Source organism: Pongo abelii, chromosome 14, assembly GCF_028885655.2.
Source record: "Pongo abelii isolate AG06213 chromosome 14, NHGRI_mPonAbe1-v2.0_pri, whole genome shotgun sequence".
Lineage (NCBI taxonomy): Eukaryota > Metazoa > Chordata > Mammalia > Primates > Hominidae > Pongo > Pongo abelii.
In genome coordinates, this window is record NC_071999.2 from 51808262 (window position 1) to 51831661 (window position 23400).

General features: G+C 40.4%; 1 protein-coding gene across 2 annotated transcripts in view; it reads right to left on the reverse strand.

Annotated features, from left to right (window-relative positions):
- HTR2A (5-hydroxytryptamine receptor 2A) overlaps positions 1-18575 on the reverse strand; it is a 69464-nt gene extending 50889 nt beyond the window's left edge. The window contains 3 exon segments of one of the 2 annotated variants that reach the window (NM_001133446.1): positions 13885-14085; positions 16991-17729; positions 18169-18303. In NM_001133446.1, coding sequence (NP_001126918.1) covers positions 13885-14085; positions 16991-17402 — 613 coding nt within the window. In that variant the 5' untranslated portion in view covers positions 17403-17729; positions 18169-18303. 2 annotated transcript variants of the gene reach the window in all.
- Positions 18576-23400: the final 4825 nt, after the last annotated feature.

Below are 23400 nucleotides of genomic sequence, written 5' to 3' on the forward strand. Positions count from 1 at the left end.
TTTGCTTGGCAGTGCTCCTCTCCTGCCTATGCTCTGCACCAGGGAGGAACAGCACAGTTCAAGGTTAACGCAACAGCTGTGGGTGCTGATCTAGAGAGGCAGAGAGGGATAAAGGATAACTTCACTTTGTATTCTTTATAGTCCTGAGCTGTTTGATTCTTTCATGTTGAGAATGTATTTGTGTATTACCTGAATAAATTGTTGAAATAGAAATAGTCTTTTGGATTCAATTGGAAATGAATGCAGAAGGGCTTGGTGACCTTGACAAGAACAATAAAAAGGAAGGAGGCTGCAGCCAATGTTGCTTTGAGACATGAATGAGAGGTGACAAAATAGAAAAAGCAAGGGTAAAAACTTGGGGAAATTAACATAAGTTGGAGAGAGATGGAGAGAAATCAAATTCTTGGGAAGGACAGGAGGTAGAGACAGGAAGTACAGAAGATCAGGGGTACAAGTGGGAGATGGGAGTAGAGAAAAACAGTTAGTTGTGCATGATGGTCTTTTCTTGGGGAAGAATGGGACATGGTTATCTGCCTTAGACAGTGGCAATCAAAGGCTGTAAAAAGGACCTAAATAGAAAAATCTGAAAAAATCCACTACCTAGCACAGTGGCTCATGCCTGTTATCCCAGCACTTTGAGAGGCTGAAGTGGGAAGATTGCTTGAGCTAGGAGTTCAAGATCAGCCTGGGCAACACATTGAAAGCCCATCTCTACAAAAAATACACAAATTAGCCAGGTGTGGTGACATGCACCTATATTCCCAGCTACTCGGAAGGCTGAGGTGGGAGGATGGCTTGAGCATGGGAGGCTGAGGCTGCAGTGAGCCATGATCACACCCCTGCACTCCAGCCTAGGTGACAGAGTGAGACCCTGTATCAAAAAGAAAAAAAATCCAAGAACAAATTAAAGGACTGATAGCAATGAAGAAGAGGATCTAGCTGAGGTTGAAAAGCACAGATAGGTGGTGCACCCAATTCACAGGTGGAATTTTCTCCAGCAGGTCTGAGTTACTTGAGTGTAGCCACAGTAAAGGCTGGTTTGTCAGAGCCATCCAGGTTGGGATTTGGTTAGGCCAGTGAAGAAGTAGGGTACTAGGACACAGAGGATGCTGGTGACAATAAACTGATCAGAGGATCCACCTTAGCTCCGCGCATGGTGACGATTCCTATCTTTTAGCCCAGAAAAGACTGATCTGGAGAGAGTGGAAGCCTCAAGAGCATGCAGGCTCCTGATGCAGCCCAAGGGCAGGGGGTGGGCATGAAGGGCCAGCATGCAGATGTTATTCCTCTGCTTTAAATAGCCAGAATCAACACAAGTCCCCTTTCCCTTCTCTTCCTCATAGAAAGAATATTTAGCAAAAGAATAAATTCATAGTCCATAAGTCAGGCCAAATCAATAGACTAACAAAAAATAAAGCACTTCTGGCTGGGCATGGTGGCTCACACCTATAATCCCTGCACTTTGGGAGGCCGAGGCAGGCGGATCTCCTGAGGTCAGGAGATCGAGACTAGCCTGACCGACGTGGTGAAACCGCATCTCCAATAAAAATACAAAAATTAGCTGGGTGTGGTGGCGGGCGCCTGTAATCCCAGCTACTCAGGAGGCTGAGGCAGGAGAATCACTTGATCCTGGGAAGCAGAGGTTGTGGTGGGCCAAGATGGTGCCACTGTACCCCAGCCTGGGTGACAGAGTGAGACTCTGTCTCAAAAAAAAAAAAAGGCACTTCTTTCTTATGACGTGATTGTTTCTTAATTATTCTCACCAGTTTCCAGTGGCCATGGAGCATCTATGCTGTGCTAAGTGCTGTTTTATTGAGCATGTTTTCCCAAAGCTGAGGCCGAAGTCTGCCACTCAGAGAGAAGTCAGCTGCCACTCTGGCAGGCTCTCAGCTGCCTGGGTCATTAAATGACTTCTTATCCATGGGTTAATGTCCTGAAGGACAACCAAGGACATGTCTTTCAAGAGCAGATGTTTTTGTGATATTTTACCATATTGTGCTTCTAAATATGAGACAACTGGCCAGGCAAGGAGGTGTCCCTAAATTCTCTTGCATCTGTGGGCAGAGGAGGGGAAGGGTCACTGCACTCAGGGACCCAGCTCTTGGGTGGGCCAAGTGGTGGCCCTGCAGATCCTTTGTTTCAGGGTAGTGACAAGCATAGATGGCCGCTTGACACTTGACAGCTCTCCAACACTGCCATACTCTAGAGACAGCAGCACTTTCTCTCAACATGGCTGTGAACATCTCTGTTTCTGGATGCCAAGCCACTCAGCTGCAGGCTGGGGCAGTGCCTGGATCTCTCTGGACCTCTGGGGAGGGAAATGAAGCATGGCAGGGGCAAAAAGAAAGGTACAACAAATGGAGGCCATTTTACTTCTTCCCCCTAGGAGAGAAAGTGAAAAGATAGAGAAACCAAAGGAGACTTGGACTAATTCAAGTTTCCATTTGTATTCTGGTAGATGCTAACTTACCATGTGATCACATGTGGAAGTGAGGACAGGTAACCCAAAGCTCTTTCTGTCCTGGTTGCCTGAATAGTCTCTGACATGTACTTCTTAGGCTAACTAACAGCCATATAAAGGAGTTGGGCATAAACCTGGAGGGTCCCAGGAGAGAAAATCTCAAGTGGATTCCTCAGACAGTTTGTTTCAGTCCGTGGGGCTGGGAATGTCCTCCAGTGTAAAGGCTGACAGAACACCATCTGGTTTTGAGTCTAGTTTACTCAGTTGATTTATTTTTTCAAGCATTTTTTTTTTCCAGAAGACACAGCATCATAGGAAAATATATTTTGCTGTCATTCCTCTTGGACCTAAATGAGCATGCTATTTTTTCAACCTAAGTGCTTAGATTTTATGTAGTTACATTTGCTTATATACATTCACTTCATTCAATATAGAATTTGAGGTTGCTCATAAAAAAAGAAATAAAAAATAAGACCAAAAAAAGTGCAAAAAGTATGCCAGCCAAAAGGTCTAGAAAGTAGATACATGAAGATACATGAAGTTACGTGCAATTCCAAGTATAGTAGTTTTTGGGAAATTAGAAGCTGAGTTTTGAAACTCACAAGCAAATGAAAATGGTCAGGGAAGTTAAAAAAAATGAGAAAGTACTAAATCAGAGACAATAAAAAAAATCCTTAATTAAAAGTATGCTCTGGTGAATGAGTAGTCAGTAGAAATAGTCAATAAACACCTAAATACACATGGAATGCAGTAGATGACAAAGGTGGTATACGAAATCAATGGGGAAACAAATGATGCTGGGACGATAGGTGGCCATGCAGAAAAAGATAAAATTAGATCACAGGTTAATTTCTAAATGGCCCAAAGACTTAAATTTATAAAACAAAACCATAAAAGTAATGGGAGAAAACATTTAACTTTGTAGTGGAAAAGGCTTTTGTAGTAATGATTCAAAATTCAGAAGCCGTAAGAGAAAGGAACATTAATAAATGAGACTCCATAAATCCATGTGGAAAAAAACAAGTAATGTCAAGTGACAAGTAACAAACTGGGAATACACAGGTAAGCTGTGATAACACAAAGAGCTTAATCCCCTAATTTACCAATTAGGAAAAAGCCAAGACAAGAGTTCAAATTATGTTGAAAACTTAATTAACACTTATATGACAAACATTACATTTACTCAATCTTTAAAGTAACCTCATAAAGACAGAAAATAAATTAGCATCTATTTTCTTTTCTCGCATGGCTAATTAGCATATGAAATAGAATCCAAGAGAGATCCATCATGCAAACAGAAGCCATAATATAGGTACTGTTACCATCTCCATTTTATCACCAGGAACCTGAGACACAGAGAGATGAAGTAACTTGCCCAAGGTCACACAGCTTAGAAGGGACAGAGCCAGTATTCAAATCCAGATAGTGTGGCTCCAGACATTTTGCTTACATTCACCAAGTCCCACAGTAAAAACCATGGACAGCCAATCATAGAAAACAAAAACATAACATGAAACTATGCTAAAACCCCCATATACTAAATCAACACAAAACTACAATGAGATCTTATCATTTTCACTGTCCTTCAAAGCTTCCTGAAACATCTGCACTGTCTAGGAAGGTAGGTATTTGAGCTACATGAAGGCAAGAGGTTAGGTCCAGTGACCTCAGCCTTCAGGTTAAGATTCTATGTAAGGTGTCACAGCTTGAGGGGAATGGCCTCAAATAAATGTAACACAGCTTGCCTTTCCTCCCATTACAAAAGTAATAATGCAGAAAATAAATGATCATGTTTATCCTTGAGGGAAAAAAATCTATCTAGACGGATGGTACTTCAAAATTACCCCATAAACTGCAAATATATTTCTGAAATGAAATAACGTCTGGAAAAAGGAATTTAAAGTGGTATCTTTGGTTGCCTGTCAGAATATGACAATGTGAAAATAGTGATTTTCACCTTTTCTGAGATATATCTTTGCTAAAGACAGGAAATAAAGTAGCTTCTATTTTCTCTTCTCATGGCATTGGCAGATGGAAAAAGAATACATCATGAAGGGTCCATGAGAAAAGAAACCATCCTGAGGAAAGGGTTTGCTCATTTTATACGTTGCGGTGAAGTCACAGTTACTGCTGATCATGGGAAGTAGGTTTATGAAGGGAAAATGAAATCCATAGAGAATACCAGGATCACTCTCTCCCCACCCTGCAGGATTATTCTTAATCCAATGCTTCAGTCTCCTGTCATTGCTGCTTTACTCAGAAGCTCCCACATAGAAAACACAATTGATTTGCAATTATGTTCCTTTTCCTCAGAATTAGATGGAATCCTTGGCAAGCAGTGAAGTGACCACACTGATAATGGTGAGCAAGGGAAAAGCAGCAGTACGTTTCAGGAGTACTGAGTGCAGGAAAACTTGACTAATCTATGATGTGGTTACTGAGGTGAAAATGTGTCAGATCCTTGCTAACTTTGAAAGTTGGCCGCCTCATAGTATTCCATGGTGTATATGTGCCACATTTTCTTAATCCAGTCTATCATTGTTGGACATTTGAGTTGGTTCCAAGTCTTTGCTATTGTGAATAATGCCGCAATAAACCTACGTGTGCATGTGTCTTTATAGCAGCATGATTTATAGTCCTTTGGGTATATACCCAGTAATGGGATGGCTGGGTCAAATGGAATTTCTAGTTCATGTCCTTTGTAGGGACATGGATGAAATTGGAAGTCATCATTCTCAGTAAACTATCGCAAGAACAAAAAACCAAAAACCGCATATTCTCACTCATAGGTGGGAATTGAACAATGAGAACACATGGACACAGGAAGGGGAACATCACACTCTGGGGACTGTTGTGGGGTGGGGGGGGAGGGGGAGGGATAGCATTGGGAGATATACCTAATGCTAGATGACGAGTTAGTGGGTGCAGCGCACCAGCATAGCACATGTATACATATGTAACTAACGTGCACATTGCGCACATGTACCCTAAAACCTAAAGTATAATAATAATAAATAAATTACTTAATAAAAATTAAAATTAAAATTAATAAAAAAAAAAAAAAGTTGGCCGCCTCATCCAAGAAGCTGTCTTTGACCCATGATGCAGTTATAACAGCTGCATTCTGGATCATCTGAAACACTTTGGAATAAAAATATTTGTGACAGGCCGGGTGCAGTGGCTCACGCCTCTAATCCCAGCACTTTGGGAGGCCAAGGCCTCTACTTGGTATGGAGGGCAATTTAAAACTTTCAAATTGTCTACTTCTTGAATTTTCCATTTAACAATTTCAGACTGTGGTTAACTGGATAAATAAAACAATGGAAAGGGAAACTGTGGATAAATGGAAACTACTGTAGTCTCAACTTAATATTTTTAAGATCTTCAAAATATTCTGCAATTTAGAGAAAAGTGACATATCTAAACAAATCCGAGGTAGGCGGATCACGAGGTCAGGAGATCGAGACCATCCTGGCTAACACGGTGAAAACCCATCTCTACTAAAAATACAAAAAATTAGCTGGGAGTGGTGGTGCACACCTGTAGTCCCAGATACTCAGGAGGCTGAGCTAGGAGAATGGCGTGAACCTGGGAGGCGAAGCTTGCAGTGAGCCGTGATTGCGCCACTGCACTCCAGCCTGGGCAACAGAGCAAGACTCTGTCTCAAGAACAAAACAAAACAAAACAAAACTGTGACAAAACTATATAGAAATGCTTAAGGAAAAAGATGACAATCCTAGCATTCTTTCTAATTTAATCATCTTGATAAGTGTGAAGTCTTTTGATAGATTCTCAGCACTTGTGTGTGTATTTGTGTGTGTATGTATACATATATATATATATCCCCACATATTATCACTATATTATCATTAGTTTACCAGAATAAGCTCACACCATGCATACCACTCCAAAACCTGCTTCTTGCATTTAACATTATGAACATTCTTTCACTTAAATATCAAATACAGTGGTCCCCCCTTATCTGAAGGCCATACATTCCAAGACCCCCAGTAGATGACTGAAACCAAGGATACTAAACTTTATATAGACTGTTTTTTTCCTGTATATGCGTACCTATGATAAAACTTAATTTATAAAGAAAGCACAGTAAGAGATTAGCAGCAGTAAGAATTAAAGTATTAGTAAATGATTGAGTAAAATAAAGATGACTGGACTACAAGCACTATGATGCCATGGCAGTTGATCGGATGACTGAGATGGCTACCAAGTGACTCACAGGTGGATAGCATCTGCAGTGTGGATATGCTGGACAAAGGGATAATTCACATTCTGGGTGATATGAGGCAGGATGGCGGGAGAGTTTATCACTCTACTTGGTATGGAGGGCAATTTAAAACTTTCAAATTGTCTATTTCTTGAATTTTCCATTTAACAATTTCAGACTGTGGTTAACTGGGTAAATAAAATCATGGAAAGGGAAACTGGATAAATGGAAACAACTGTAGTCTCAACTTAATATTTTTAAGATCTTCAAAATATTCTGCAATTTAGAGAAAAGTGACATATCTAAACATAATCCAACCTTTCCATTTCTTCCATTCTGAAGAAATTGCTGCATTAAAGATATTACATGTGCTTTTGTTTTTCTATAGAATAGATTCTCTCAAGTGGAATTGGTAGGTCAAGTTTTAATAGCTTTTGCTAGATGGCCCAAGAACAAATAATTCACATTTCCACAAGCAGGGTTTTGAGAGAGTGCATGTGGTGCCATATTCAGGGCAGCACTGGCTGTTTTCACTAACTTCATTTTGCCAGTTGGATAAGTGAAAAATGTTACTGCATTGTTTTAGATTATATTGCCATGACTGTTAAAGAGGCTAAACATGTTAAATAAGTTTTATTGTCCATTTCAAGTTATGTTTCTGTGAATTGCCTGAAATTTTAGTTTGCTTATTCTCTCTTTGTTAGATTGTTTCCTTTTCCTCTTTTTAAATATGTTGCTATTTGTATCTTAAGGTTATTAACCCTTGGTCTGCCTATCATATACATTGCAAATATTTTTCATTCAACTTTGCTTACACTGATTTTAGCCATATCAAACTTATATAACTGTTTATGTATATATTTTTCTTCATGGTGTCTGCATTTTTTGACTTGCTTTTAAAGATCTACTCTGCCACTAGGTTATTTAGAAATTATTGGAAAACTTGTGAATTGGGACTCAGGGTAATGAGGAAATAACTTAATGAGATTATTTATTTTAGGTATATTGATAGAAATAACGTGATGATTTGAAATGGGACTGTAATCATGAGAGCAATGGAAGAGTCCCATAACAAATCAAACTAACTGGGATGGAGGAAGGAAATTAAGACATTGTGTATTGTGCAAGTCAGTAAATGAAATAGTTCATTTAAAAAATGAGCTATTAAAATATAAATATAAGATGAAAGGGCTAAAACTGATGCTGATTGTCACAAATGTGGGCAGGTCAAATTTCAATATTAAAAAGGCAAAGACTAACAGATTTTGTTAAATAAATCTATCCATATATTACTTGTGAAAATGCACATAAAGCAAAGCTACAAAAACATATTAAAAATGAAAAGATGAGAAAATAGCTTGGAGAGAGTCAAACACAAAAGGTAGAGTAATATTAGTACCACATAAAGCAGAATTCAAGGTCCCAAACCTGTCCCTGGGGTCAGGGAGATAAAAAGCAATTGGTGAGAGGGTACCAAGGCAGCCAGGATGTTAAGAAGTTAAGATTCTGGAGTGAAGGGAAGAGCAAGAAAGCAAGGTAATACTATGAGTTACCTTTCTACTCAGACACTTGCCAGTTTGTTAAAGGAACAGATTGAGAGACTGAATAGCTAAAGAGAATTAGCAGTAGTCTTATGATGTTGAGGATATAAAACTTGAAGTTCAGAGCTCCTCAAAATGGAGAACACATCAGGCTTTCATCTGGGATCGTGAAAAAATACATCCTAGGTATAAAGGCAAACTGGAAATAGACTGGCTTTTATAAGAAACCTTGCCTTAAATAAACTCAATCCCTTATTGGATTAAGGGGAAGTGCTTACTTTAACTGCTGTTAATGCTGAAAGATTCCACTCTGGAGAAAGACAGTATCAACAAAGCACCCAAACATTTTATTTCAGTGTCCAGTATTCAATTAAAAAGGATTACCATTCTTTTCCTATTTACATTTAGTAAATAGGGAAAAAGCCCAGGCGGCCGGGCGCAGTGGCTCATGCCTGTAATCCCAGCACTTTGGGAGGCTGAGGCGGGCGGATCATGAGGTCAGTAGATCGAGACCATCCTGGCTAACATGGTGAAACCCCGTCTCTACTAAAAAAAAAAAAAAAAAAAAAATTAGCCGGGCATGATGGCGGGCGCCTGTAGTCCCAGCTACTTGGGAGGCTGAGGCAGGAGAATGGCGTGAACCCGGGAGGTGGAGCTTGCAGTGAGCCGAGATTGTGCCACTGCACTCCAGCCTGGGCGACAGAGTAAGACTCCGTCTCAAAAAAAAAACCAGGCATACACAGTACTCAATTAAAAAAATTACCAGACGTATCAACAGACAAAATGAAGAGAAAAAAACCCCACAACTCAGAAAACAGAAATCTCTAGGTAATCCCACAACCTAGAAAAGAGAGATCCAGATAACTTGTGATTAATGTTTAAGAAAATAGATGAAAACTTGGAGAATTATTCTAAAAACCTGGAATCTATAAAGAATTAAATGAAAAAATCTAGAACTAAAAGTGTAGGAATTAAAATTAAGAAAACAACAGATGGGTCTTAGGCAGATTAGAAGTAGCTGATGAGAGGACTAGTAACAGAAGAAGAAAAGTCAGTAAAGCTATCTAAAGAAATAAGAGGAGAAAAATGCATAAAATGTAGAAGTGTTTAACACTGCATGTTCTCACTAATATGTGGGAGCTGAATCGTGAGAACACATGAACACATGGCAGGGATCAACACACACTGGGGCCTGTTGGTCGGGGGAGGTGGGAGGGAGAGCATCAGGAAGGATAGCTAATGGATGCTGGGCTTAATACCTGGGTAATGGGATGATCTGTGCAGCAAACCACCATGGCACACGTTTACCCATGTAACAAACCTGCACATCCTGCACATGTACCCCTGAACTTAAAAGTTGAAGAAAAAAGCAAGAAAAAAAAATGTAGAAGTGATTGAGTTATAAAGAACTTAGGTAAAAGATTTAGCATACAAGAAATTGGAGTCCCAGACATGAGGAAGAGAGAGAATGGGGCAGAAGCAATATTTGAAAAGATGATGGCCAAGAGTTTTCTCAAAGTGGCCAAAGTCACAAGTTTAAGAATCAATACATACACCATGCAGGATAAAAACAAAAACTAATTCACAACTAAGTACATCATGGTAAAGTTGCTAAAATAGAGACAAAACATTCTGAAGCAGCAGGGCGTGGCACAAGGTGATGTTTCTGAAGGAATAACAATAAGACTGACAGCTGGGTTGTTACAAACAAAAAATATAAGCCTGAAATGTTGGATTTGCCACCTATGAAGTGCTGAAAAAAAAGATGACTGTCAACCTAGAATTCTATACTGAGCAAAAATGTGTTTGAAATGAAAGCAAAATAAAGATGTCTAGGATAAGAAAAACAGAAAAAACGACATGATATTCTAAAGGAAATTCTTCAGGAATGAGGAACCCAGGCAAAATCATGAAAAGGAAGAAAGCAATTAACAGCAACAGGGGTTAATAATGTGAGAAATAGTGAATAGAATGGCTATAATGATGTCTTATGGGTTTAAAAAAGACATCTAGTAAATAGGGAAAAACCCAAAAGACAACAGGGATAGATGGAGTTAAAAGGTTCTAAAGTTTTTGCACTATCCAAGAAGTGTTACAAGTAATAATTTGTTTTAGACTCTAAGGTCAATAAGGAATGTTGTAATCATTGAAGTAATTTAAAACAATGGATAACAAGCTCATAAAGGGGAATGATGAATTGACAATTCTTGATTAGTCCAAAAGAAGGTAAGAATGAAAAGAAACTAGAATATAGAACAAATAGGAAAATAGAAAGCAAATTGTAAGATAACAGATTTAAACCCAAATATGAGTTAACATTATATGTAAAAGGACTAAATGCTCCAACTAAAAGACAAAGATGGGGTTAAAAACAAAACTTTATATGCTGCTTACAGGCTAACACTTTAAAGTCACAAAAGGTTTGAAAGTAATAGGATGAAATAAGATATACCCAAAAATGATAATCAAAAGAAAATTAACATAGCTATACTAAGATCAAATTTTAAATCAAGAAGCATCACTAGATATAAAGTGGGACATTTAATGATAAAAGAATCAATGTAAAAGTTAAAATTTGTATGCAGCTAATAACCCATTAAGGTATAGAAAATGTAAATACAAGAACTGTAGAAGTTAGAAATGTAACTTAAAATACTGTTTAAAAAGCCAGGATGAAGAGATTTGGAACCAAGTTCTACATAACCTCTCAAAAACATATAATTTCTACTTAAAGACTTCAAGACTTAGGGAAAGTGGAAACTTCTCTATCATTTAATAAAGCTAGAAAAAGAAAACTTGTAAGAATCATAAACCAACCAACTTCGTCATCCAAACTCAATATTCCAGGAGTGCAAGACAGTATTATATTTAGAAATTTATCAAGAGAGTGAACATATCAATAGCTTGAAGAGAAAATATCAATTGAGTCTAAAAAAAGCTTTAGTCACTAGTAGAAGAAAACAAGTTAGATCATATGTTAAAATTCCAGCTAGACTAAGGATCTAAATTAAAAGAAACCACACACAAAGCAAACAAAAAACTAAACCCAAAGCAAAATAATCAAAACAGAAACACTAGAAGAAAACTCAAGAGAATATTTGTGCTGAGTCTCTGTAGGTCCTTCATTAGATCTGCCTTTTACCTTTTTACATTTTCCACTTGCCCCCTCCTCAGGGCACACACCTCAGACTTCTAGTATAGATTCTACGTAACTTTTTAAATTCTTTTTCTTCTCCTACCTTACTGTGAGAGATCTTTGAATGCATATCTTTTTCATCTTGGTCTGTACAGTGCCATGCACATAGTAGATGCACATTACAAGACTGGTCAAATGTGGGTGCAGTGGCTCATGCCTGTAATCCCAGCACTTTGGGAGGCCAAGGTGGGTGGATCACCTGAGGTCGGAAGTTTGAGACTAGCCTGACCAACATGGAGAAAGCTTGTCTCTACTAAAAATGCAAAATTAGCTGGGCGTGGTGGCACATGCCTGTAATCCCAGCTACTCAGGAGGCTGAGGCAGGAGAATTGCTTGAACCCGGGAGGCGGAGGTTGCGGTGAGCCGAGTTAGCACCATTGCACTCCAGCCTGGGCAACAAGAGCGAAACTCCATCTCAAAAAGACTGGCCGAGTGGATGGATGAATGATCCCTGCCCAGCACCACCACAACCATTTCAGCCTGCCTGCCTCCTGTGGTGATAGTCTGCCTCTGGCTCTTTCTGGCTATCTTTTGGGCAGTGGAAAGAGCATGGGCTTTGGACTCAGATTGACCCATATTGACTCCTGATTATAAGCAATATCATCCTGTGCAACTGAGTTCTCTGTAGCTGATTTTCTTTAAGGGGCTTTGTATACTACTGGGTCTGTACTCAGCGCTCAGAAACTGTTACCTTACTGCTGTTGTTATCATGAAGCTTGAATGAGATGGGGGAGTCAGTGTGACTGAGGAAAAGATGGTTGACCTTCCTAGCATTTGTCTCACCAATGGCACAGTATATTGGGGTAAAACTATGGACAGTGTATCAGGGTAAAAATAAATAGCTTCATTTGCTCCCTTTGCATTATTCTTGATTCTTCTACTTATCACACTGACCACCCTGAAAACCTGTCTCAGTGGTCTTCAGCTCTGACTGCCCCTTAAAATCATCTGGCCTCACCCTAGGCAATTAAATCAGAATGTTCCCCGGGGCATTTTATGTGTAATTGGGATTGAGTGGTTACTGGCCCTTCACTTTCTTGCTCTTAGTAGAATGAGTCCAACTTGCACAGTCCCAGAAACTACAAGCATTTTCTAGGAGCAAAAACTGTTTCCTAAGGAAGGTACAGAAAGAACAGGGCGTGGTGCTGGAAGTTTAGAGTCCTAGTCCTGCTGCAAGTTGGAGATATGATCCAGTAAGCCACAATACCTCTGTACTCTGGTTCCCTCATTTATCAAATAAGCACCATAGAATCTTCTATCTCAAACGGTAATGGGAAATTTAAAATAGAATGCAGGTAAGACTTTTTAAACATTTGAAAGTGACACAAGTGTGATTTGTTAGTGTTTCCATCAGATGTTCCTATCAGAATTCAACAAAATCCTCACTGTGCTACTTACTGGCTGTGGGGCTTTGCACAGCTCATTTTGCTTTTTGAATCCCAGTTTTTCCTCATCTATAAGATGGAGCTACTTACTCTTCAAATTGCATAATAGTTCCCATTGCTAGCAGCAAAGAAAACAATGGGAACTAAAATACACAAGATATAGTATTATTGTGTTGGCTCTTATTATTGGTACTATTATTCCAATGCTGTGGATAAGCTTATTCAAGCCCTTGATTTCAAGTGGTGGAATCTCATAGTCTCTCATATTAGCGGATGCTGGCACCGGCGTGGCCATAAGCAGGTACAACACTCCTGCCTGCTAAGCTTTTGGATTTTAAAATGAATGTCAGAGAATCTTTGGTTACCAACCAAGCTGCTGAGGTTGACAGGTACAATTCACTTCACTGCCTAAGACCCGCCCCCTTAGCTTCCATTACCTGGGCTTTTCTGACTATTAGGTGTGTGACAGAAGATCAATACTGGAGAGAGATGAATGGATGTAATCAACCTAACAGAAGCGAGTTCAAATCCTTTGGTGTGTGGTATCATAAAAGGAGGAAGGTAAATAGGGACACTGGGGCGGACTGAAAAGCAGCCTTGCCCCAAAGCAAATCCTGGCACTTTCCTCTGGCCCACATTTTCCCTCCAAGCTACAGCACATGGTACCTTTCTCTAGAGCCCAGAGGCTTTATGTTCTCTAGCGAAGTGGTCTGCATCTTTACCTTGACCGTAAGTCCAGTGATTATAAAAGTTGAGGTCTTTGTGAAACCCAAGAATTAGTCGTGGATTTGAAAGTAAGAAATAGGGAAAACAGCACAGTAATTTCCGATTTTTTGGCTCTATTGTTTATAGTCTTGCCTGTGCAAAGCAATACAAATTCATGTTGTCAGCCAGTGACATAAACAGATTTTTCTTTCCTGAAGCGAATCTGATAATTACGATGTTGTAACATATCCTGCACCACCCAAAACAGTAGATTGAGGATGTCAGGTTTCAGTACAACAAAATGGAACAAGTCTTTTCAGAAAGCATGAACTGTCATTTCAAATGAGACTCTGAAATATGTTCCCACTTACCTACTGATATGGTCCAAACAGCAATGATTTTCAGAAATGCCTTAGTTCTGGAGTTGAAGCGGCTGTGGTGGATGGGATTCTGGATGGCGACGTAGCGGTCCAGCGAGATGGCGCAGAGGTGCATGATGGAGGCCGTGGAGAAGAGCACGTCCAGGTAAATCCAGACTGCGCAAAGCTTGCTCGGCAGAGGCCACCGGTACCCTATGAGGCAGAAGGTTGGTGTCAGTGAGCAACCCTGTGCCTCCTGGAGCATGTGGATCCCTATCCTATGACAATTTCCAGCTCTGGGACAGGCACAGGTGGTGGCAAAGGGCAACACAATATATTTTTAGTATTTGAAAAAAACCCACTGGCAACTGTACTTAACTATGATAAGCTAGCACTGGCTGACAAATGCAGGGTTTGAAAATTTCTAGTGTCTGGAGTTATGTGAGTGTGGCATGGTAAACTCGGATAGTCTCTATTTGGGGGTTCTCTTTCTTCCCCCTTACACCTGGCAAAACATTTCTTTTGTTAACGGCTTATGTCAAAAGTTGTGTTTTGGCTCCTCTTCTGGAGCACCTCTCACACTGTACTGTCAGGATTTAGTCACATATTTCTCTGGAATGTATTTCCCTAAGGTTAGTCTCACCTCCTAGTCATTATTATAACCATCCAGTCCCATACAGTGATGGCAATAAATTGCATTAGTGCAAATGACTAAATGACTAAAAATTCAGATTGTGAATATGTCTGTTTGTAAAAATGAAAAATAATGATCTAATAATGCTTTGGGTGCCAAGCTCAAATTTGGGGTATGTGTAGGGAGAGCTGAAGACAAGGGTGAAGAAAAATAAAGGAAGGTGTCCTTGCTCTGAGCTTTGTTTTAGGGAGGCATTTCTCAAACTTTAGTGAGCATCAGACTCTGCCACACCTCTTAAAACATGCACTGCTGGACCTCCTTCCAGAGGTTCTGATGCAGTTAGTCTGGAGCAGGCTGTAGAATTTGCACTTGAATTAGCAAGCTCCCGGGTGATGCTGATGCTGCTGGTCCAGGGACCAAGCTTTGTGAATAGCTGCTTCAGGGTGGTAGCTCTCACCCCTGGCTGCATATCAGAATCAGCTGAAGAGCTTTAGAGAAGGTCCTGATGCCCATGCCAAACCCAGCCCAATTAAATCATCTTTGGAGGGTGGGCTGAGGTGGACATCAAATGTCGAAGCGTTTGCAAAGCTTTTTCCAAGCTCCCCAGACAATTCCAATGTAAGAGACACTGCAGGTCACCTGCTATATGAGGAAGGTTAGAGTGTGCCTTATGGACATAAACAAAGTGTCCTGATTTTGTGTTTTGGAGGGGGAATCAAGCGGTTATATAAACCTTAATTAGTTTTGATCACAGTATAAGCAGCGGAGTTAGACCTGCCTGCATGTAAGAAGGAAAATTTTAAAGTCCACTTTTCTTATTAAAGACCCACAAAGCCGAACAAACTCCAACGCAAACGTACACTCTCTACCAAAATGCCACAAGAGATATTTAGACAAGTAAAGAGCGTAGGTACAAGCCTAATTTACGGCCATTCACTTGTATTATTTGCAAAGAGCTTGAGCTGAAACGAAAGCCTTTTCCTTTGCAGCGCCTTATGGGGGAAGTCACACTCTGTCTGTTCGGAACAGATGTCGGCCCTCGAAGGGGTTTCTCTGCAAGGAGGCGGCCCAGGCCTCAGTCCGTGTTTCCGATGCGGGATAAGGAGGGGGCATTTCCTTGTGGGAGAAGCCCCATGCCCCACGCCCCGTGGGCTGGGGGAGGCGGGAGGAGCAGCCCAGGGAGGGGCGGGGCTCCGGAGAGAACGGGCTGCGCTCAGAGCGGCGGCCGCCAGGGGGCGCAGTTGATCCCCAAGCGGGTGACGCCGGGGGTCACCCCACCCTCCAGCCTCTGTTTTGGGTCCTGCTCTGTCACTCCTCCTACCCCCACTGGAGTTTGCCTCCTAGGGGAGAGGGTTTGGGAAGCGAGAATCTTCCCCGGGATGCCGGGGAAAGGACAGGCAAATTTAATGAAATCATTCCGGTGTGGCATTTAAATGGTCAAGTGAAGGCTGGACTTGCAATGAGCGTTACTAGCTTTGTGCAAACTGGCGCCTGCTTGCCCTTGCGTACCGCCTTCTTCCTTCACACTCTCTAGGGCTGGGTTGATGTTTTTTAATCTTAGCCCCTAAGACTTGGCCAGAAAATTTCCCTTTAAAGATAGCTATCATAACCTGTCTCTAAGCTCTGAGTGACTGCTGCTTGTGCCTGTGTCAGCAGTCACAATAGTCTCTCCTTTAAGGAGGTATCTGGCTGTATTACTCATAATTTGGAAAGAATATCACATTCTGGTCCCTTGCTGAGAGGTTTGACTGTTTCAAACTCTGTTGAGAAGAAAGCAAGATTAATCCCTTCCCATTTGTTTCCCACCCTCCTCCAAACCAGACTGGAGGAGTTTATGCATATGCATTTTTAAAGAGTTGAGGGTATAATTCAAAGGCACATTTCTAAATTAGCTTCTCTGGGCAGGGAACAATTAAAACTGGAGTAATTCATTTATTCTAATGGAGACTCTGCATATTTTAACATGAAACCTACTGCACCACTAATGTTCTCTCTGCAAATGTTCCAAAGTAATTGGGAAGGCTTTATCACTCCATTAAAAGTGCTGAAAACTGTGTGACAAAGATTAAAACTGTTCTGTCCTGAAGGCTGGAATATTGGTTGGGAATATAAAGACGCAAAAATCAAGTAGATTCAGAATGATGGGTAAGTTATTGGTTTATGACTGTATGGGGTAATTTATAAAAATTTCTACATTAAATTTACATGTTTTAAAGCACAAAACTCTCCAATGATCATTTTTACACAGGATGTACATGTTTTGAAGCACAAGACTCTCCAATGATCACAGGTCATAGACTGTCTGATTTTTATGTGAAATCCCATTTTAAGAGTAAAATATAAGTAACATAGTAGGCTCTAGTGTATAAACAAAGCCTTCTATTTATAGTTTGTTTGCCCCCTGAGCCCCATCTCATCTGCTGATGGCATGCACATGCTCTTTATTACCAGTGCGAATATAGCTGGGAAACTAATGCCACTCACCATACAGGATGGTTAACATGGACACGGGCATGACAAGGAAACCCAGCAGCATATCAGCTATGGCAAGTGACATCAGGAAATAGTTGGTGGCATTCTGCAGCTTTTTCTCTAGGGACACTGCCATGATGACGAGTATGTTTCCAGCAATAGTTAGAATAATCACTACGGCCGTCAATAAAGCAGACCAGTTTTTTTCCTGGAGATGAAGTAAAGAGAGACACGATGGTGAGAGGCACCCTTCACAGGAAAGGTTGGTTCGATTTTCAGAGTCGACTGTCCAGTTAAATGCATCAGAAGTGTTAGCTTCTCCGGAGTTAAAGTCATTACTGTAGAGCCTGGTGTCATCATTTAATTGCATTAGGGAGTTCGTAGTTGAGCTCAAAGAAGTATTTTCTTCACAAAGAATATCCATGTCTAAGCCAGAACTTGTAGCAGATGAAGTGTGGAAGGACTAACAGGTTATAGCTTCTGCTCACCATTCACCTTGATGTACCCACGCTCTGTAATACTGAGGCTGGTGTACATGCTGGTCTCCCGGGGCTGGATTTTTGTCTTCCATTATTACAGTGATAGTTAAAGAACTGAACTGTGGTGGCTCTAAGTTTTCTTCATTCACAATTTTAGGAGACTCCACTGTTTGGTTTTATTATTTTCTCACCAAAGCGAGGACAAAAAAGCAGAATGAACTTTTAGCATTGAGGTTGCAGGATTTTTTTGAGCATTCGGGGAGATAAACGTCCTGGACAAAGAAGAAAAGTTTTATAACTACTGGGACTCTTGTTTAACTATATCTCATTTTGTTGGTTATGCCGATGGTACTAGTTTAGCCACAGTATTATTAAAATAGCATGCAATCAGAAACACCGGCGATGTACACATTTTACATTAAGAAAGTAAATTAAAAATACATCCAGTGTTAATCCCATAGTAATTGGATGTACTTTGGGTTACAGTTCTCAGCCATTCTTAGGCTGAATTGCCACAGCTGCTCTCAGAAATTTCAGCTCTTATAATGTTGCTTAGCTAATAAAAGGAAAACAAAAAAGTCTTAAGTAAAGATTAGCAGACAACTTTCCTCACTAGAAATTCTCATTGAAATGATTACATGTTGGCCAAGCATGATTTCAAACCGGAAAGAAAATTACACAGCAATAAAATATAGCAGCATGAGAACTTACATTTGTCTTCAGGGTCCACACATGAGATACATTTGTTATTCTGTGACTCGCTGCATCTCTCACAGTAATTAAACTGGTGTAGAGTCCCCTCTTCTTGATCTTCCACCAGCATAATATGATAGTAATTTGGTTTCTGTTTTGCTGACTTCAAAAACTGCATACAAGAGCTGAGCCAGCTCCCGCACTGCTAGGATCCTGTTGGCTTCCTCTGGCACGGCTCGGCTGGGTTCCTCCCTCCCTGTGCGGCTCGCCTCAGCAGGCACACATTTAGAAATCATTCACGAGCCCCTCAAAGTCGCACAAAAGAACTGCATGGGAAAGTAGGAAAAGCTGTCTGCACCAAGGGACTCCTGGTTTCCACGGGAATGGAGTAGCTCTCTGACTGCCTGGTTCATTTCATCAGACCTCCCTCTATGTGTATGTCATAAGCTGCAAGGTACCAACAGCCAGAAGGGCGGACCAAATAGGCTTTTTCTTCTCCTTCTTTTTGCTACATATTAATATTGGGAAGTTTTCCTTTGCTTTTGAGAGAAACTGGAGAAATGGCCTTTTGTGCAGATTCCCATTAAGGTAGGTAAGTGGCACTGTGGTAATTTTTTAGGCTGAAGGGTGAAGAAAGAACATAAAATAGGCTGGAAAACAGTATGTCCTCGGAGTGCTGTGAGTGTCCGGCACTTCCATCCAAAGCCAACAGTGTTCGTGTCCAGAGTGGAATTACAGACATTGGCCACAGGGGCTCAGGGTGGCTAGGCATATCTGTGGTGATAACTCTGATAAACTATTAGCAATATTTTTTATTTAATAGATATACCATTGAACTGGCTTATTTCCTTCAGCAGAAATATGCCACCCAGATATTTTTCAAAACCTCACATGTGGTAGGAAATAAATTGGTTTCGCAGTACCAATTTTTTTCCTAATGACAACTTGCCTTACTTGTAAAGAAAGCCCTTTCCCAAGTAGGTTTCTAAAGGAGGCAGTTCGATCTCTCTTTTTGCAGGCATGAAAATATTTTCCTCAATATTTGGGTTTTGCTACAGTTCTATCACCTTCTGTTCTTTACACTCTCCCTAGACAAATTCAACCACTGTTATGCCTTCAATATGATGGTGGCCAAGTCTGTACCTTCATAGCTGATTATTTCTCAGTCCCAGACCTAAATCTCCAGCTGCCCATTGGCTCCTTCCATGGTAGCCTGGGAGACCTTGACCTCAGCATCTTCCCTCACTCCGCATCCCCCTGCTCGGCTCTCAGTGCTTGTTCCTACCCATTCGCTTGCATGATGGAATCACCACCTCTTCAGACAGCTGCTGTTGTCCGCGACTCTTCCTTCATTCTCGCTGCCAGATCCCACCTTGTCTCCGGTGCTACCTCTGTATGCGTATTTCTCACATGTCCTCTCCTGCAGCCTGCAGCTCGCACGCTGTGGTCGAGACCTAGCCACCTATTTCCTGGGTGGGTGCCTTAGTGCCCCCCTCACTGACCTGCCTGCCACCCTGCTACCCCTCCACGTCAAATGTGCACGCTGGCGAGCAGGCGGCGGAAAACACAGACCTTAGAGTTCCTTGGTTTTGGATCCTAGCTCTATCACTCATAAACAGTAGAACCTCACCTCATCTAGTTGCTCCCTTTAAAGCTCAGTCTTCTCACTTGTAAAATGGGATAATGGTCATACCTTCCTCATAAGATTGCAGTGAAGCTAAACTGAGATAATGTGTGTAAGTATTTGGCCCATGTCTGGCTTATAGGAGGTTCTCAAGGAATGTCAGTCACTTTCGTTCTTATTGATATTCTTACTGATATTAATGACAGAATTGGCATCACTCCCATGCCAACTCTCCTGCAGTCCCTTCCTTGTGGGGCACGTGACACTTTTCTTCATCTGCCTGTATCCTGCTTGCCCCACTTTGCAGGCCTGGACTCTGGTTACTTTCCCAGTCAGCCTGTATGCAGACTGAACTTACATGTTTCTGACCATTTTTATGTCCCTGTACTTGTACTTCCCTGTGCCTGGAGTGCTCTTACCATTCCTTTTTTGTGTGTGTCCATCTGGCAAATTCCTGCTCAGTTCCAGAGCAGCTCCGGATCCCAGGCCTACCACTCACCACCTGCGTGACCTTGATTAAGCTACCTAATCTCTGTGTTTTAGTCTCCTCATCTGCAAGTAGGGAATATTAGTAATAAAAAGACCTCAGAGGATTGATGTGAAAGCCAAATAAATTTACATATTTGCCTGGCACATTTTAAGCACTCAATAAAGGCTAGTTGCTATTATTCTTACTAAGTTTACTGTTCCTAAGCTTTCTGTAGCCCTCCTTCCCAGTGGAGGCAAAGACTATAGCACCTTCTGCAGCCTTCTATTTTTAACATATCATGTCTCATGTAAGCCTCATAAAGGCAGGAACTGTGTCTATCTTGTTAACAGCTGAGCACACAGTGCTTAAGTATGTTTATTGAATGAATGCATGACATCTGTGTAAATGTCTGTCTTCTCTATTAGATGTTGAACTTCATTTCCATACCCTTAATATAGATGTAATCTATATTACATCTATATTATACTATTATATTATCCACCCAGATGTAATTCATAAACCTCACACGTGGTATCTAAGCATGGTATCTCATAATGGAAGGTCCTCAACAGATGTGTTCTGATTGAATTGTTATTAGCATAAACTAAGATGAATTGATTATTAAAAAGGAGAACCAGGGAGAAACCTAGAACCTCTCATTTTTTCTTGTTATTTTGTTTATTGGGATACCAATTTAATTTTATTAAAGATAGCAAAGGGAAATGTGATATAAAAAGTACTCCAGTGTTAGGAATTATTCAAAAGTTTTCTGAGGTTAAATTTTATAGATGTTCTTGTTAAAGCTCTTAGAGAATTCTGATGATCTCAGTCCATTATTTCTCATGAAGGACAGCTAGGCTTCTAGTCATGCCAAAATTAATCAGTGTTTCTTATTATGTGGTTTACACTGGGAAATATTTTTTTGGCTACCATCTTAGATTATTTGTAGTTTTTATTGCAATTTTATGAATACTTGTTATGGTCAAAGCAGTAGGGACACAATCTAGGCTCCTGATTCTTAAACAGAGCTTTTCAGTTAATAGCATGAAGGTTAGATTAGGTAGGAATAGTTTCTTGCTGGGCAGATGCCCCTTGTGAGTTTGGTGAAACGAGTGTGTGTTAGCTGCTGTAGTGTGCGCTGTGATGCATCGCCCAGCTTCTGCTTCAGGGCTGAGACTCAGGCTCCCTGCTGCTGGAAGGATTGGTGGCTGGCTCTCCACTCTTTCTGTGAACACTCCCCTCAGCCAAGGAGGCCAGCTTGCCAGTGGTCATGCCCCTTCTCTGTGGCAGCCAGCATGCAAAGACTGGTCCATTGTGAGGATATAAAGGGCTGGCCCTCTTGCCTGATGGCTGAATAACTTGGTTCCAGTGCTCCTGTGGGATTCACTGAGGCCTTTGTTGTGTCAAATCCAAGTTAAATATCTCCCCTTGTCCAGTCTGGCTTCTCTTGCTCCCCTGCAGGTGTTGATCTGAGAGCTCTCCCCACACAAATCTCTTGCACTCACATCAGTCACAGAGTCAGCTTCCTGGGGAGCTCAACCTATGACCTATCATCTTTAGCTGTGTTTTAATGCCTTGAATAACATCTCTGGGTGAGTTGGATGTCTTACACAAAACAGATAAGTGTTGTCTATGTGATGATGAATGACACTTCCTTGCCATAAGCTTAGAGTTCTTCAGTATACATCTGGTTTTGTTATCTAATTACTGCCAGAAGGAATTTAAGGTCAACAATACGAGAACTATATTTATTATCTTGGGCAGAATTTCTCTAGTCCTTAACTGGACCATATATAGGAATACATTTTATAACTAGTTCATTTTGGAAGGTTCACCAGAAAGTGATTGCTTAAAATTAGATGTTAATATTTTCTCAATGACTTCAGTGGTATTTGTAGCCCTTGTTTGAATTTTTTCCAGGCTAAAGTTATTGGGTTTCTGAAACTGTAGTGTCTTATAGATGTCAATGTGTATGAGAAAAAAAAGTTCCTTGACCAATTAAGTCTGGAACATTACTGTATCTTATAGTCTCCTCTTAGAAATATACAGTGCATAATTGCATATTAAAAGCTGTAAGAGATGCTGCAGTAAGGAAATTTGTTTATATTTATCTATTTCATTCCTCTTCGTCCAGAACACTCATTGAAGGACACTTTAATTTTGTCTAAATTGAGTTATATTTTAAATTTATTAAAATATAATGCTCTTAAGTATACAATTCACTGAGTTTTGACAAATATATACACCCATGTAACCATCATCCAAATTAAGATATCCACAATTTTCATCATTTTTGAAAGTACCCTCCTATTCTTTTTTGACTTTAACTTAAATGGACACATGTGGCCCTCCTTCCTAGTGGAGGCAAAGACTGTAGCATCTTCTGCAGTCTTCTATGTCACACTTCTTTCAACAGTGTATCTGTGAGTTCATCCATGTCACTGTGATTAAATAATTATTTAGTGGATTGTAGTCTGAGAAACTGAATTGGCCTGGACATTTGGGGTTTCAACATTAATTTTTTTTCTTGTTCAAAGGAACATAGAATAGGTCCCTTTTCTTTGTTACATTTGTCCTTTTTAAGCTGCTTAATTTTTTAAGACAGTGCCAACCTTAAACTTCACTCAATTGATTATACCTGATTTTGTTATGAATTGGCAGCATTGAATTCTTTTACTCTATGATATTTAAGAATATGTCTCTAAGATTTCTGCTGCTCAAACATTACTAATGGCCTGAGAATGAGGAAAAAAATATTAACAGAGGGTTTACTGACTGACATTTAATCTATCACTTCCTTTTGGTGCTCTGATTCTCAGGTTTGGAACAAGCCAGACCATCGGACCAATGTATATTTAGAAAACAATATCATGAACTGCCTTCTATTATGGCACTGGCTTGTATTTAAAAAAAAAAACTACTTGAAATTAGCTAATGACTGTCATCTATCTTTTTAATTTTCTCACAGTGGCATTGAGTTGAACAATATTCATTAATTTAACAGTTGATAATTGACTGCTGTGTCAAGCACTATTATAGGTGCTGAGTATAACCATGAAGATGAACATAGTTCCTGCCTTCATTCATTCAAGAAATAGTTGGCAGTAGCATGGATGAGTACAGAGTTTAGGGAAGAGACATCAAATAGCCAATGGCA